The sequence below is a fragment of the Phyllostomus discolor genome, chromosome 8 (assembly GCF_004126475.2).
Source record: "Phyllostomus discolor isolate MPI-MPIP mPhyDis1 chromosome 8, mPhyDis1.pri.v3, whole genome shotgun sequence".
Classification (NCBI taxonomy): Eukaryota; Metazoa; Chordata; class Mammalia; order Chiroptera; family Phyllostomidae; genus Phyllostomus; species Phyllostomus discolor.
This window is the reverse complement of record NC_040910.2, coordinates 76520145-76536136: the sequence shown is the minus strand read 5'-3', so window position 1 is coordinate 76536136 and position 15992 is coordinate 76520145. Positions and strand designations below refer to the sequence as shown.

The 15992-nt window shown below is 52.0% G+C and overlaps 1 protein-coding gene across 2 annotated transcripts; it reads left to right on the top strand.

The window, feature by feature from the left end:
• The first annotated feature begins 194 nt into the window (after positions 1–194).
• On the top strand, positions 195–7827 carry SERPINF2 (serpin family F member 2). 2 transcript variants are annotated; one of them, XM_036034399.1, is made up of 10 exons: positions 195–306; positions 1504–1570; positions 1708–1746; positions 1867–1929; positions 2203–2404; positions 2882–3025; positions 3165–3368; positions 3860–4002; positions 5924–6128; positions 6752–7827. In XM_036034399.1, the coding sequence occupies exons 2-10, from the start codon at positions 1508–1510 to the stop codon at positions 7162–7164; spliced, it is 1476 nt and encodes a 491-aa protein (XP_035890292.1). In that variant the 5' UTR covers positions 195–306; positions 1504–1507; the 3' UTR covers positions 7165–7827. The 2 variants fall into 2 exon arrangements, with proteins under 2 accessions (XP_035890292.1, XP_028376118.1); XM_028520317.2 differs by lacking the exon at positions 195–306 and adding an exon at positions 743–886 and having other exon boundaries at positions 6752–7164.
• The last annotated feature ends 8165 nt before the right edge of the window (positions 7828–15992 follow it).

Genomic DNA, 15992 nt, shown 5'->3' with positions numbered 1-15992 from the left:
CATTGTCTCCTGAACCTCCTTTCTCCAGGCTCAGCTGGGACCTAAATCTGTGTGGTTCCAGGCGGCCAACTCAGGATTAGATGCTCTGGTGGGAAAGAGGCTCGTGGCCCCATATCAATGTTTAACGGATATGCAGGTCAATATTTACCGGAGGGGAAAGCAGTCCGAGCAGGGGTTGGCTGAGAGCAAAGGTCCCGGTGGGAGGAGAGGGCTCGGCTGGGCTGGCTGGAGCCCGGGCAGAGTGTGGGGAGCACCCAAGCGGAGCCAGAGGGACATTGTGTGCGGCACAGAGAAGAGCCCACAGAGGTACGAGGGGAGGGGTGGCTCGGCCTGCTCCTCGGGTGAGACGAGGTAGGAGCTGCCCACCTGGCTGAGGGGGTCCGGGATGAATTTATTCAGGAGGACTCTTGTATCCCAGCCTGTTGGCATGATGTGGGGCCAAGGTGGGGGATCCAGGGGCAGTCTCCTCAGGACTTGAAAAACTGGAGGTATTTTCTGGCCAGAAAGATTCAAAAGCCCAGGCTGGGGATCGAGCCTGGGCCAAGGGCCCTTGTGTGTGACGGGGGTGAGGCCAGGGGGTAGTAGAATGATCTCCCAGAAAGACCGGCCCCGAGACGGGGGCAGGGCGTGTGAGGCCTGCTCTGAGGCTAGACCTGGACTTGTCCATCCCCTTCTACCGTCTGCCAGCCCGGCTTCCCGGAGACCGCCTGGGGCAGAGCATTTCCCATAAGTCCAAAGGTGGCTCTGGCCAGAGTCATTCATTGGGTTCTGCTGCTGGGTCAACAGGACGGCTCTCGGGGCCAACCCACCACTCCTGCTGAGACCTCAGGGCCTCACTGGCCTGTCCACCCTTGTGGACAAGACCAGACCAGACCAGCCAGAAAAGGTGGGCCAGAAGGATAGAGATCTGGGGATGGTGCTGAGTACAGGGCTGGGTTCTCAGAAGAGGGGCCTTGGGCTAGGCTGACAATAGCCATTACGAGTGCCAGCTATTGTACTCAGGGCTCACAAAGACTGTCTTATTTTGGCCCTCACAATACCCGTGGGCGGAGGTAAGGACTCATGCCACCATTTTACAGAATAAGAAGCCCAGAGGGGCTTTAAGGGAGATGCCCAAGTTCCTCCAGCAAGGATCATAGTCTGGGTTCAAACCCAGGTCTGACAATGCCAGGCCTTGAAGAACGAGGACGATCTTTTTTTGATACTATTTCCCCCCTGTGAACCGAAACATTCTCAGTGCACGAACTGTGAAAAACCAGCAAACGTAAGAGAGGACACAGTTCGGGGGGACCCCACCCCTCAGAGCTGAGAGCCACTGCCGGTGGGTGTGTTCTGGGGCAGGTGCCGTAGCTGACATTGTCCCCGAGGGACTCTGCCAGCTGGCGGTCACACGGGCGGGTCCCTGGTGGGGGTGGGCTTGGCCTCAGGTAGCAGGTCAGATAATTGGTGACAGTACGTGGGGAGGGGGGCGAGTTTGGAACCCAGGCTTCCTGTCCTGCACAGGAACATGGCGCTGCTTCGGGGGCTCCTGGTGCTCAGCCTGTCCTGCCTGCACGGCCCCTGCTCTGTGGTGAGCCTGCGTGGTGGCCTGGGTCTGGTGGGGCAGGGAGGTGGGAGAGATCTGAGAGGGAAGAAGAGAGGGGTGGGGGGTGGGAGGGTGTGGCTCTGAGAGGGTTCCCCCTCCTTTCCTCATTCCTTGTTCAACAGTTCTCTCCAGCAAGCGCCACGGAGCCCTTGGGCCAGCAGGTACTGGGAAGGGAGGGGGCTTGACAGGAAGGAAGGCCCTGAGGGGTGCTGCCTGTGGCTTGTACAGGGTGGGGGACCTGGGGGAAGGTCCCTCTCCACCTGCTTCCTCCTTCCTTTCAGATAGTGATTGGGCCAAATCAGGAGACACTGTCCCCACTTAGCTTCCTCAAGTTGGGCAACCAGGTACAACCAGGTGGGGCTGGGAAAAAGTGGGCGGGACCCACGGGTAGGGGCCCAATCTGCAGGGGTGAGGGAACTGGGGGGCATGGCCTGGAGGCTGAGAACTGAAGGGAAAGGGTGAAAGGGACCAGAGGAAGGGATCCAGTCCCCAGAATGTGTCAGGACTGGGACAAGGCCCTGCTGTCCCCAGGTACAGGATGGATCTGTAAAGGAGATCTCCAACACAGAACCCAGAGTTGACCCCTGGCCCCCCTGGCCCCTGATATATCCCTGCAGGAGCTTCGGGGCCAGCCCACCCTGAAGAAGGCCCTGGCTGACTGCAAGGCGGCCCCAACCCCGGAGCAGACCCACAGGCTGGCCAAGGCCATGATGGCCTTCACCACAGACCTATTCTCCATGGTGGCCCAGAGGTCCACCAGCCCCAACCTCGTCCTGTCGCCCCTGAGTGTGGCCCTGGCACTGTCTCACCTGGCACTAGGTACTGTGGCAGCGCCTGTCTAGACCAGCAGAGCTGGGAGGACAGTAGGGACCCACTACTTCAGAGTTACTCCTCTGTCGGGGTCACTTGGACATTTGGTGGAAATGCAGATCCTGGGCCCACCTCAAGTTTCTGTGAATTGGATTCCCAGGGGCTGGGCCCAGGGATCTGCTTCTGGTGACTTTCATGCAAGAGTTTGATAGCTACAATGTCTCCATTGGACTGGAGGGTCTCACTGTGAGAAACCGAGGTCCAGAGAGGGATGACAGTTTTCGCCAGGCGTGGTCCCCCAGACTGTCAGCAGCAGCAGAGATGGAAGTAGAACCTGGGGGGGCTGGCACTCAGACCAGCTCAGTGGGCATGAGGAGGGTGTGTGGTCCCAGGGCTGTGCTCACCGTGGGCACTCGAGAGGGACTGGGTGGACAGTGGTGGTGGGAAGGAACCCGGCCTGGGCCACAGCCGCTGGGGTCCCCTCAGGTGCGCAGAACCAGACACTGCAGCGGTTGCAGCAGGTGCTGCATGCAGACTCGGGGCCTTGCCTCCCCCACCTGCTGAGCCGCCTCTGCCAGGACCTGGGCCCTGGGGCATTCCGAATGGCTGCCAGGATGTACCTGCAGAAAGGTAGGTGCTGGTGGTAGGGGGGTCCCTAGGCAGTGCCCTGGGGGGGACAGGGCAAGGGAGATGAGCTTGGCCTCAGGTTGCCAACTGAACCATTGTGGTGCCTGAGCCCTGGGAGCAGCTTGTGGCCCCTTCTGTGTAGGATTTCCCATCAAAGAGGATTTCCTGAAACAATCAGAACATCTCTTTGGCGCAAAGCCCATAAACCTGATGGGAAGGAAGGGGGACGACTTGGCGAACATCAACAAATGGGTGAAGGAGACCACGGAGGGGAAGATCGAGGATTTCCTCTCGGAGTTATCTGATGACACGGTGCTGCTCCTCCTCAATGCCATACATTTCCAGGGTACGCTCCCCCTCTTTTCTGGACGCCCACCCTGGCAGCTCCGACCCCCACCCTGTAGGCTGAGCTGGCTGTGCAGCCTTTGTTCTGAGGGTCCCTCTTCCTCCTCAAGGCTGAGCAAGGAGGCAGGGACTTCTCTGGGTTGTCACTTGGGGCAGGGTGGGAGACAGGCAACGGTGTGGTAGGGAGGGGCCCAGGAATTGGATGGGACTGTTGTGGAGGGAGTACCCTAGAAGGAAACTGAGTCTAGAAAGGCCCAAGGGGATGTTCCTGAGAGTGTGGCAGGGCATGGGAAAAATGTGCACCCAGGTTTTAAAATTGCAAAAGAAAAGAGACCTCAGATCAACTGTGTTTCAACTGGCACAGCACCCTCTGGGGTCTTGGCCCTCACCTTTTGTCCCTCGAGGGGTTCTGGGTGGGATGGGGAAGAGCCTGGTGATGTAGGACCCACCCTGGTCCCAGCCTACGTGGCCCCTGCCCTCTGCTGGATGCAGGTTTCTGGAAGAGCAAGTTTGACCCGAGCCTCACCCGGAGAGAAACCTTCCACCTGGATGAGCAGTTCACGGTGCCGGTGGACATGATGCAGGCCCTCACGTACCCTCTGCACTGGTTCTTGCTGGAGCAGCCTGAGATACAGGTCACCCTTGATGCCCAGGCCGGGCCCAGGAGCTGGGAGGTGGGGAAGGGATTAGGCAGGCTAGGGAGCAGGCTCAGGGGTGGGAAGGCGTGTCTCTACCTTCCCCGCAGTCCTGTCCCCGGGACATGTGGCTGTGAAAGGTCTCACTATGCCCCCACCCAGGGGGCTGGGACTCCAGGCTCTTCGAGTCTCATTTATTCAACAAGGTGACATTGAGCATTTGCTGTGCACCAGATTCTCTTCTAGGCACTGGGAGTTAGCGGAACACAAGGGACGCCCTGCTCCCTGCTCTCTGGCGGGAAGGCGCACAGCACATGAGCACACAAAGATCAGCAGGACGATTTCAGTTAGTGACAAGTGTTACGAAGGAAAACATTTTTAAAGGGTGATGTATTAGTGACTGGGGCAGTTATTTTAGGTCAAGTGGTCATTTTTTGAGGAGGGGCACTGAGTGGAGGTCCCGGTGATCCCTGGTTGTGGGGGTTATATTACAAAGACCATGGGCTGTGGGGCAGGCACTCAGTGGCCATGCAGCCCCTTGGGGCTTCAGTACCCCCACCCCTGGGGTGTCCGGCAGTACTCCTTAGAAGCGAGGGTCTGACTGGGATGGATTTATCAGCATCCTGATGGAACGTTCTGGTTGGACAGAGTGCTATTCCGAGCCATCTCAGGTGTAGACTCCCTTGCTCCTGGCCTAAATGGGGCCCCTTCGGCTTCATCACTGATCGATGGGTCTGAAGAACTGGTGCCTGTGGCCACGGGCTGAGACGGCAGTGTTGTCTAGCTCCAGCGAGGCTCCAGCGAGGCTCCAGCGAGGCTCCAGCGAGGCCGCATCTGCTTCCGCAGCCCTCCTGAGGGCGGTGGGCAGCGAGGCAGAACCAGAACCAGGCAGCAGCGTCCCGGCTTCTCTCCAGTTCACCCTGAAAGGCGGATGTCTGGTTTACCATCCCGACCAGTTTTCCTGCTGCGGCTCCTTCCCTCCAGGCTATCTCCTGCCCACTCTTCCTTCGCCCTCTGTCTCCACTCCTTGTCCTCCCTGCTCTCAGGCACTGTGTAGGCAGCCTGGCGGCCAGATGCTGGTATTCCTCCCACTCGTAGGGGTCCTGCCGGTGGGGCCTGCTGAGAACTGCAAGAGACCATCAAGCCCAGTGGCTTTCATATTTCCTGAGTGGCAGAAACCTGTTCACATAAAATCTTAGCCCAAGTCACAGCAAATATACAGGGCTATTGTAGGTGAGAGGGGTAGAGAGAGGACCACCTGTGGCAGCAGCTGCTCTGTAGAACCTAGGGCGCAGTTTGAAAACTAACAAACCATGTCCATTGAATACATGGAGAAATGGAAAGGGGACCACAGGCAATTTTTTACCCCAAGTCCCAAGGCTAGCAGGTAGTAGCAGATGAAGAGATAGAGAAATGCCATTTATTGACGGGGCCGAAGGGCAGACATTCTACTAGAAGCTTTATTTATTTATTTATTTATTTATTTATTTTTAGAGAGGGGAGCGGGGGAGGGAGAGAGAGAGACACACACACAGAGAGAGAGAGAGAGAGAGAGAGAGAGAAACATCAATGTGCGGTTGCTGGAGGTTCTGGCCTGGAACCCAGGAATGTACCCTGGCTGGGAATCGAACCTGGGACACTTTGGTTCCCAGCCCATGCTCAATCCACTGAGCTATGCCAGCCAGGGCTGCTAGAAGCTTTAAAAGTGCTGTCTCTTTTGGTCACATGCCAACCTGCAAGGTGGGCAGGGAGTGCTACTCCACTTTACAGGTGAGGAACCGGTGGTTCGGGGAGGTGTGATCATACCTGAGAAGGATGGACTGGCGCCCAGTCCACTGGTCTCAGAAGCTCGTGCTGGCCCAGACCCACCCTGGTCTGCGAGCCGTCTGGTCCTCATGTTGCCTCCATCCTTTGTCTGTAGGTGGCTCATTTCCCCTTTAAGAACAACATGAGCTTCGTGGTCATCATGCCCACCTCCTTTGAATGGAACGTGTCCCAGGTGCTGGCCAACCTGAGCTGGGACATCTTGCATCAGCCCTTACAGCGGGAGAGGCCCACCAAGGTCCAGCTGCCTAAGCTGCGTCTGAAATATCACCTGGACCTGGTGGCCACCCTCAGCCAGCTGGGTAAGGAGGCTGGGCATGGGGCCACCACCTAGGTCAGGCTGGGTGAGGAGGAAGCCCCCAACTGGTGGGGGGTCAGGGACAAAGCTAGCCTCGTGTCCTTGCCTTTTCTGAGGCTTAAGAAGGTGAGAGGGTTTGATGGGAGGCCCTGGGCCTCTGTCTTGGTGTGTGCTGGGCGGGCTAGGGAATGGGGACCTGCTCTTCCTTGAGACAGCGCTGCAGAGAATCAGCCAGGGGTGGTGTGTGAGCCTCGCTGGCTCTCCTGCAAGCGGCATTGTGCTAGGCAGTGGGAGCCCTCTGTGTACAAAGAGCTCAGTTTAATGGAGTGGGCAGATGAGGAGTCGGTACTTATGATTCAGCATAAGTAATAAGACATAGGGCTTCTCTCCATTTCACCCAGAAGAACATTGAAAAGGCACCTGTCAGGACTTTGGAGCAGGGGATCAAGGAAGGCTTCCTGGAGGAAGTAACCTTTAAGTTGATACTTCAAGGTTAAGTAGGAGTTAGCCAGGGATCTGTGGGTTCCAGCTGTTCCCTGGTCAGGATGCCTCACACCCTCCCAGGCAGGGCCCGGCAGCCTGCGGGGCAGCAGGCAGCTCTGACCAGCCATCTGTCACCCTGGGCAGGCTTGCAGGAGCTGTTTCTGGCCCCAGACCTGCGCGGAATCTCGGAGCAAGGACTGGTGGTGTCCAGTGTGCAGCATCAGTCCACGCTGGAGCTCAGTGAGGCAGGCGTGGAGGCGGCTGCGGCGACCAGCTCTGCCATGTCCCGCATGTCCCTCTCCTCCTTCAGCGTGAACCGCCCCTTCCTCTTCTTCATCCTCGAGGACACCACGAGCCTGCCGCTCTTTGTGGGCAGCGTGAGGAACCCCAACCCTGGTGCACAGCCAGAGCACAAAGAGCAGCAGGATTCGCCTGACAACAGGGACCCCTTCCAGAAGCTGGAAGCCTTGCCCCGAGGAGACAAGCCCTTTGGCCCTGACTTGAAACTGGTGCCCCCCTTAGAGGAGGAGGACCCCCAGCCTAGCAGCCCCAAGTGAGGGGTTGTGGGCTCCAGCATCCTGAGTCCCTGCTTGGACCAGCCTCTCAGTTCACATGACTCTTTCCCAACAGCTTTGTGGGGTTAGGGGTGGGGGGCTGGGCAGGCAGTCTGAGGAGGAGAGGGGCCACTCTCTCTGTCTCCTCTGGGGAGTTTGGGGTGGGGTGGGGCAGGGAGGAGGGGCAGCTGTGGACCCACTTCTGTCAGGAAGGTAGGTGGGTTATTCCTTACATGGGCTGGGGTACTTCTCTGTTTGTTTACCAGAGGGGGGTGGACAGGAGGGATTGGATGCCCTGGCTGGGGACAGGAGAGGCAGGCCCTGGGGGTGACTCGGGGGAAGAGCCCTGTCCTGGGGTTAGACACTGTGGGTCAGCCTTGTCCTGCTCTGTGGGTGGAGGCTGAGCATCGCACAACGGCCTCAGTCATTACCTGCCCAAGGCCCACTGGCCTCTGCCCCCCCTCGGTCCCATGCCCTGTCACCTTGGTCTCCCTGCTAGTCCTTAGAGACGCCGACACTGCCAGGATTCCCTTTCCTTCCTCTCTCCTCTTCCTCCTCTGCTTGGGGTCTCAAGGGCTAAGGGCGGTGGTGGCAATAGCTCCTTAAGGCTCTTTTGTAAAGTTTTTATAGTGATTTGTATGCTACCTGAATAAAGAATGAATGGGCCGTTCGATGTCATTGTTCTGGGCATGGGTGGGAGCAGGGGCTGGAGGAAGGTGGAGAGGGGGCCACAGTGCAGACTGGGCCGAGGATCCGGCCGGGCCCTGAGGAACAGAAGCCCTCACTGCACTTGATCGCTGGTCACTGGCCAGCCCTTCTCTGCCATGCGGTCCCCTCTGACCTCTCCAGGCCTCTCCAGGGCCACCTCAGTGCCAGCCTGGCTCTGCTCTCGGCCTGCTCCTCTCTGCAGGCCTCAGGGAGCCAGCAACAAGGGCTGCTCAGAATAGCACCAGCCTCCCGTTTTGGGAGAGGAACTGGCAATTAGGGAGCTTGAAGAGTTTCTAATTACACGCTGGCCCCTCTGCCAGGAGCTGGCGCCCGCCAGCCGGGGGGCTGGCTCCAGCTGGAGGCTGTCAGTGCCAGAGGATTTGGAGGGAGTGGTCGGGGGCAACTTGGCGGGGCTGGGGCGGCATGGGTGTCCACGTGGGTGGGCCCTTGTTGGTGAGCGCAGCCACCTGCAGCGTGAAGTGCCGCAGTTAAAATCAAGGGATGGAACGCTGCTTCTCACAAACTAGTGGTGTGGGGAGCTAGGTAATAGATAAACAAGTGGGACACACGGACTGTCAGGGGTGACTGGAGCTCTGATGAGACACAGCAGGGAGATGAGACCTGAAGGAGGTGAGGGGCACCGTGGAAACCTGGGAGGAGTGTCGGAGCAGAGGACTAGAAGTGCAGGGTCCCTGAGGTGGGAGCGTAGCTGGAAGGTGCAGGATGAGCAGGAGATTGAGGGGCTGGGGTGGAGGGACTGAGGGAGGAGTAGGAAGGGGTCAGAGAGGAAGTGGGGACAGATCACATATGGCTCTAGGGCCACCAGAAGACTGGTTTTAATCTTAGGAGAAATAAGGAGTGATTGGAAAGTTAAATCAGTAAGCCCACTACCTTACCTTTACCTCTGAAGTCTTAGCTCCCTCCTCCTCTTCATTCTGGCTCTAGTCAGGGTTTCAATCTAGTCTTCTCTCTGAAGGTCACTGCCATTGCCTCCTAGGTTCTCCCTGAAGCTAGTCTGGCTGCTTTCATTGCATCCTTACTCGAGTGCCTCCTGTGTGCCCAGCAGTGCGCCCCACTCTGGGGATGCGGCAGTGAGCAAGCAGACAAGATCCCCACCCCTGAAGCCTAAGTCTGGTGGAAGAGTGCTCTAGACAATAAGCAAGAAAACGTTTTGGGCCCTGGCTGGTGTGGCTCAGTGGATTGAATGCCGGCCTGTGAAACAAGGGGGTGCCAGTTCAATTCCCAGTCAGGGCACGTGCCTGGGTTGTAGGCCAGGTCCTCATTTGCGGGCATGAGAGAGGCAACCGATCACTATTTCCCTTGCACATCATGCTTCTCTCCCTCTCTTTCTCCCTCCTTTCCCCTTTATCTGAAAATAAATAAATACAATCTTTTAAAAAATATTTTATTTTTAGAGAGAGGGGAAAGGAGGGAGAAAGAGAGGGAGAGAAACATCAATGTGTGGTTGCCTTTTACGTGGCCCCCACTGGGACCTGGCTCATAACCCAGGCATGTGCCCTGACTGGGAATTGAACCAGCGACCCTTTGGTTCGCAGCCTGCGCTCAATCCTCTGAGCCACACCAGCCAGGGCTAAATAAATACAATCTTAAAAAAAAAAGAAAACAACTTTTGGCCAAGATGGAGGCATAGGTAGACACACTGCCTCCTCACACAACTAAAATAAGGGCAGCAACAATTTAGAAACAAGATAACAACCAGATCTGACAGAAAATTGAACTGTATGGAAGTTGGACAACCAAGGAGTTAAAATATACACATTCATCCAGACTGGCAGGAGGGGTGGAGTCGGGAAGCTGGGTGGAGAGGGGTCGAGGCACAAAAAGCCGTGACACCAGAGGTGTAAGGCATCCTGGGCCCAAGACCGCAGCGGGCGGACCCTGGGCGCACAGACAGCTGGCAGACCCAGTGAGGCAGCGACTGTCAAGCGAGGCACTGCATGCAAGGCACCTGGCTGTCCAGGCCACATTCGAGCACAGATAAACCAGGTGAAATTGGGCAGTGAGACAGATGGCGCAACCCAGGGTCCCAGAGCCGGGAAATAAAGCCTCGGGACACTGATTGAAAACACCTGTGGGGGTTGAGGTGATGGGAGAGACTCCCAGCCTCACAAGAGAGTTCGTTGGAGAGACCCACCGGGTCCTAGAACATGCACAGGCCCACCCACATGGGAATTAGCACTAGAAAGGCCCAGTTAGCTTGGGGGAAGCGGTGGCGGGGACTGAAATCCCTCGGAGAGAGGAGCAAGCGCCATTGTTTTCTCTCGAACCCTGCCCCCACATACAATGTCACAACCCAGCGATGTGGGTTGCCCCACCCTACAGAACACCTAAGGCTCCACCCCTCATATGTAATAGGTACGACAAGACAAAAAAAATGGCTCAAATGAAAGTACAAATCAAGCTGCAGAGCCAATACTTTTAATCAACCAAGAGATAGCAGACCTATCAGATGCACAATTCAAGCACTGGTGATCAGGAAGCTCACAGAATTGGTTGAATTTGGTCACAAATTAGATGAAAAAATTAAGGCTACGATAAGAGAAATGAAGGAAAATGCACAGGGAACCAATAATGATGGGAAGGAAGCTGGGACTCAAATCAATAGAGTGGATCAGAAAGAAGAAAGAAACAACCAAACAGAAAAGAATGGGGAAATAATAATTTAAAAAAATGAGAAGCTTAGGAACCTCCAGGATATCTTTAAACATTCCAACATCCGAGTTATAAGAGTACCACAAGGGGAAGAGGAAAAGCAACAAGTGGAAAAGTTATTTGAACAAATAATAAAGGAGAGCTTCCCCATTCTGGCAAAGGAAATAGACTTCCAGAAGTCCAGGAAGCTCAGAGAGTCCCAAAGAAGTTGGACCTGAGGAGGAACACACCAAGGCACATCATAATTACATTACCCAAGGTAAAAATGAAGGAGAGAATCTTAGAAGCAGCAAGAGATAAGGGGACGGTAACCTACAAAGGAGTTCCCATCAGACTGTCAGCTGATTTCTCAAAAGAGACCTTGCAGGCAAGAAGGGGGTGGAAAGAAGTATTCCAAGTCATGAAAGACAAGGACTTATATCCCAGATTGCTCTATCCAGCAAAGCTTTCATTAGAATGGAAGGGCAGATAAAGTGCTTTTCAGATAAGGTCAAGTTAGAGGAGTTCATCCCCACCAAGCCCTTATTATATGAAATGTTAAAGGGGCTTATCTAAGAAAAAGAAGATAAAAATCATGTATAGTAAAATGACAGCAAACTCACAATTATTAACAACCACATCTATAACACAAACAAAAACAAACTAAGCAAACAACTAGAACAGGAACAGACCCACAGAAATGGAGATCACGTGGAGGGTTAGCAACAGGGGAGTGGGAGGAGGAGAGAGGGGGAAAAGGTACAGAGAATAAGTAGCATAGATGGTAGGTTGAAAATAGACAGGGGAAGAGTAAGAATAGTATGGGAAATGTAGAAGCCAAAGAACTTATAAGTATGACACATGGACATGAACTAAAGCAGGGGAATGTGGGTGGGAGAGGGTGTGCAGGGTGGAGGGGAGTGAAGGGGGAAATGGGACAACTGTAATAGCATAATCAATAAAATATATTTTTAAAAAGAAAACATTTTGCTTGAAATATAGTATGCAAAGTACACAAGTCATACTGCACATGAGCTGAATAATTTTTTTCTCTTTTTAAAAAAGATTTTCTCTTTTATTTTTATAGAGAGGGGAAGAAAGGGAGAGAAACATTGATGGGAGAGGCAAACATTGATCAGATGCCTCTCATATACGCCCCCACTGGGGACCTGGCCCACAGCCCAGGCACATGCCCTGACTGGGAATTCAAACACGACCTTTCGTTTTATAGGACGATGCTCAACCAAGCCGTAGCGGTCAGGGCTAATTAATTTTTCATGAATCATATACCCCTATTGCAACCAGCAGCCAAGTCAAGAACCAGTACTCACTCTCCTGACTTCTAATAACAAATTTGTTTTTCTCATTTTGAACTTGATATAAAGGAATCATACAGCCCGAGATTCACAAGAGATACAGAATCTTTCTCCTGTGTCTTGCTTCTTTTGTTCAACCTCATGTTTGTGAAGTTCATCTGCATTATTGTGGATGGCAATAATTCATGCACTGTGGGAGGCTTATAAATGAGGGGCGCCATGGTCTGATTTAAGCTCTAGAAGGCTCCCTGGGCTGCTCTACAGAGAACAGATCACAGCGGGACAAATGCGGGAGTGGGGAGGCTGGTCAGCAGGCAAGACACGTGGGTGGCTTGGCCCAGGGTGCTGGCTGTGGAGGAAGTGGTCAGAGCTCCGATACATTTTTCAGGTAAATGTTACAGCATCTGTGGACAAATCGTATGAGAGATGAGGGAAATGAAAGGCTCAGGGGTGGTGGGGTTCATCATTCAAGTTCCTGGAGTTTTGTCTTGATAAAATGGCTTTTGCTGAGATGGGAATCAGTGAGAGACAGATTTTAGGACTGACTGGAGATTTCCACTGTAGATGTCACACTGACATAGGGTGAGCATACACATGTCCCAGGCTGCCAGGGGCAGTTCAAATTGTGTCTGTTCCAGCGTAATTAATTGCACTCTTTCTGCTCTTAGAAGTGTTTGGATAGTACATTATATGTCCCTCCCACCTACTGGGCATCCATGTGGATGTGTCCAATAGGCAACTGGATATTGTGGTCAGGGCTGCAAATGTACATCTGGGAGCATGCCGATGCATTTAGTTATAGAAAGGGCAGAAATCACCTAAAAGGAGTTGGAGAAGGAGAAAGAAAGAGGCCCCAGGATCGAGCCAGCAAAGGATACAGGAACGATGCCACAGTGCGAGGTGGGAGGAAGACAGCGCATGTGTGAAGAGTCAAGGTCTCAAGAAGGAGGAACAGTCTGCTCTGCTGCCTGCCGCCAAGGTAGAGATGCCCACTTAGTGGGCGACACAGAGCTCACCGGGGAACGTGGCAACAGTAGTTGTAAAGGCGGGCCCAGGAGCAAGTTCAAGGTTGCAGAAGGACAGTGCAGACTCAAGAGTAAACAGCTCTTCCCCACGAGGCTGAGGGAGAACAGAGGAACCGGCAACAGCGTTGGGGGACGTGGCATACAGGGAGTGTTTTGAGAGGGGTGACAGAGGATGTATGAATGATAAAAGATGGACAGATTAGGCACTGAAATTAAAAACTTGTTTTCATGAAAAAAATACCCTACCTACAGCAAATGAAGCACAAGCCTGACACTTTCATAAAGGCTGCGGAATGACCCTGAGGCAGGGGCTGCCTGTGGAAGCCAAGTTTTCGAAGGGCACCAAGGGAGGCCCTCTTTCTTAGTAGGAGGGGAAAACGCTTCTCTAATTTTTTTTAGATGTTATTTATATATTTTCCAAGAGAGGGGAGGGAAAGAAGAGAGGGACAAAAACTTCGATGTGAGACACAAACATCAATCTGTTGCCCCTCACATGCGCCCCAGCTGGGGACCAGGCCCAAACCACCGCTGAGCCACACTGGCGGGTGGGGAGGGGGGCGGGGCGGGAAACACAGCTTTGAGGAAAGAGAAATTGTTTTTGTTTTTAAGATTTTATTTATTCCTTTTTACAGACAGGGGAAGGGAGGGAGAGAAACAGATCTGCCACCTCTCGCACACCCCCGGCCAGGGACCTGGCCCACAACCCAGGCATGTGTCCAGTCCAGGAATTGAAACTATGACCTTTTGCTTTGTGGGACCACGCTCAGTCCACACTGAGCCACATTAGCCAGAGCCATTAAAAAATTATTATGAAATAACTGGGACATACAAAAAGGAATAATGAATTGCATAATGCCACTGCCCAGTTTAAAAAATATTCTCAGTTTAGTGCCAGCCCTACATTCCCTTCCCCCATTCCTCCCCCTGCCCTCGTAACCATCGTCCTGAATTTGGTTTTATTTTTTTTCACCAGATGCATTTGTATCTCTAAGTGCTAGGTAGTGTCACTTTGTGATTTTAAGCTTGACATAAATGTATCATCCTACCTGTGTTCTCCTGCAACTTGTGTCTCTCTGCACCGTGACATAAATCTATTGATTTAAATGGCTTCCCTCCATTGTTTCTCGGGCTGTAGACTTTCCCAGCCTTTACTTAGTCTCCTGTTGATGGACATGCAGGGAGCTCCCATTGTTTTGCACTACAAATCGTGCTCTAGAACATTCTTTACATACTTCCTTGTGCACATGCATGGAGTCTTTTCAGCTCACATGCTTAGGAGCGGCATTACTGAGTTGTGGGTTTGGGTTCACCTACCTGTAACCGCCAGGGCTGCCACAGACAGTTGCACAGCTTTGCTGCCTGTTGCCAGACTGTTCTTCAAACTTGTTCTGTCAGTCTGCACACTTACCGGCAGGGCACAGGAAAGCCTGGCTGCCCACATCCACACCAATACCTGGTTTTGTTCCACGTTTAAATTTTGTCCATCTGATGAGTGTGAAGTACACTGGTTTTAAGCCCTGGCCAGGTAGCTCAGCTGGTTAGAGCATCATCCTGATTGATACACCAAGGTTGTGGGTTCGATCTCTGGTCAGAGCACATACAAGACTCAACCAAAGAATGCATAAATCAGTGGAACAACAAATCTCTCTCTCAAATCAATAAATTTAGAAATTTTTTTAAAAAATGAGGGTCTTAATCTGTATTCCCCTGATTACTTAAGTTTATTAGCCATTTAAGATTTGTCTCCTGTGAATTGTCTGGCCTATTTTTCTGAATTGTGTTTTTTTCTTATTGATTTGTAGTTCTTTCTATGCCACAGTAATTTTTTTGTCAGTTACAAATACTTTCTCCCAGTGTGAGGTTTGTGTTTCATTTTGTTTTATGGTACTTTATCATCAAAACAAGCTTTTAAAAAATTTTAGAGTCAAATCTAATAATCTTTTATAATTCATGCTTCTTTTTGGTGTATTGTCTTTAAAAAAATCTTTCCTACCCAGAGATCACAAAGATATACATCTATGTAATTTTTTCTAAAACACAATTTTCCTGTTGCATATGTGTCTTTGTGTTTGCTTTTTATTTTTAAAGCTTTTATTTACTTATTTTTAGGTAGAGGGGAAGGGAGGGAGAAAGAGAGGGAGAGAAACATCCAAGTGTGGTTGCCTCTTGAGTGTCCTTACTGGGGCCCAGGCCACAACCCAGGCATGTACCCTGACTGGGAATGAACCGCTGACCCTGTGATTCACAGGAGCCTGCACTCAATCCACTGAGCCACACCAGCCAGGGCTGTGTTTAATTTTTAAAGCATTAGAAAGATCTCTGAAAGGATACATAAGAAAGAGATGAACATAAACTGTCTTCAGGCAGTGGAGTACAGTAACTGAAGATCAGAGTGAGAGGAAAATTTTTTACTGTGTACCTTTTGTTGCTTTTGAGTTTTGAACCATGTGAAAATAAGATCTTATTTAAAAATAAGTAAATGATTTTTTAAATAATTATTTTATTGTTATTCAATTATAGTAAATGATTTAAATAGTCATTTTAAAAGTTTCTGCAAAAACAGAAATAGTTCTTCATATTTAAACCTCTAATGTACGTGGAGTTCTTTTTTGTTTTTAAGATTTTATTTATTTATTTATTTATTTTCAGAGAGAGGGGAAAGAAAGGGAAAAGAGAGGGAGAAAAACATCGATCATTTTCCTCTTGCCCACCCCTAACCGGGGACCTGGCCTGCAACCCAGGCAGGCGCCCTGACTGGGAATCAAACCAATGACCTTTCGGTTTGCAGGACGATGCCCAATCCATTGAGGCACACCGGTCAGAACTAGAGTTCATTTCTGTGCATGTTGTGAGACAGGAATCCAATTTTAACTTGTCCACATGGATAGTTGTGACCCTTCTACCTTTCTATGCTTAGCTCATTCCCTTCAAGATTCAGCTTAGATTCGTATATTGCAACTGCGCTGCCACAATACCCCACAGAGCAGTGCTGTCCCACAGAAACACAGTTTAAACCACATACGTAATTTAAGATTTTGTAGTAGGCACGTTAAAAAAGAAATACATGAAATTAATTTTAATGATGTATTCTATGTAACCCAATATGTGTAATCAGTATAACATGTTTGAG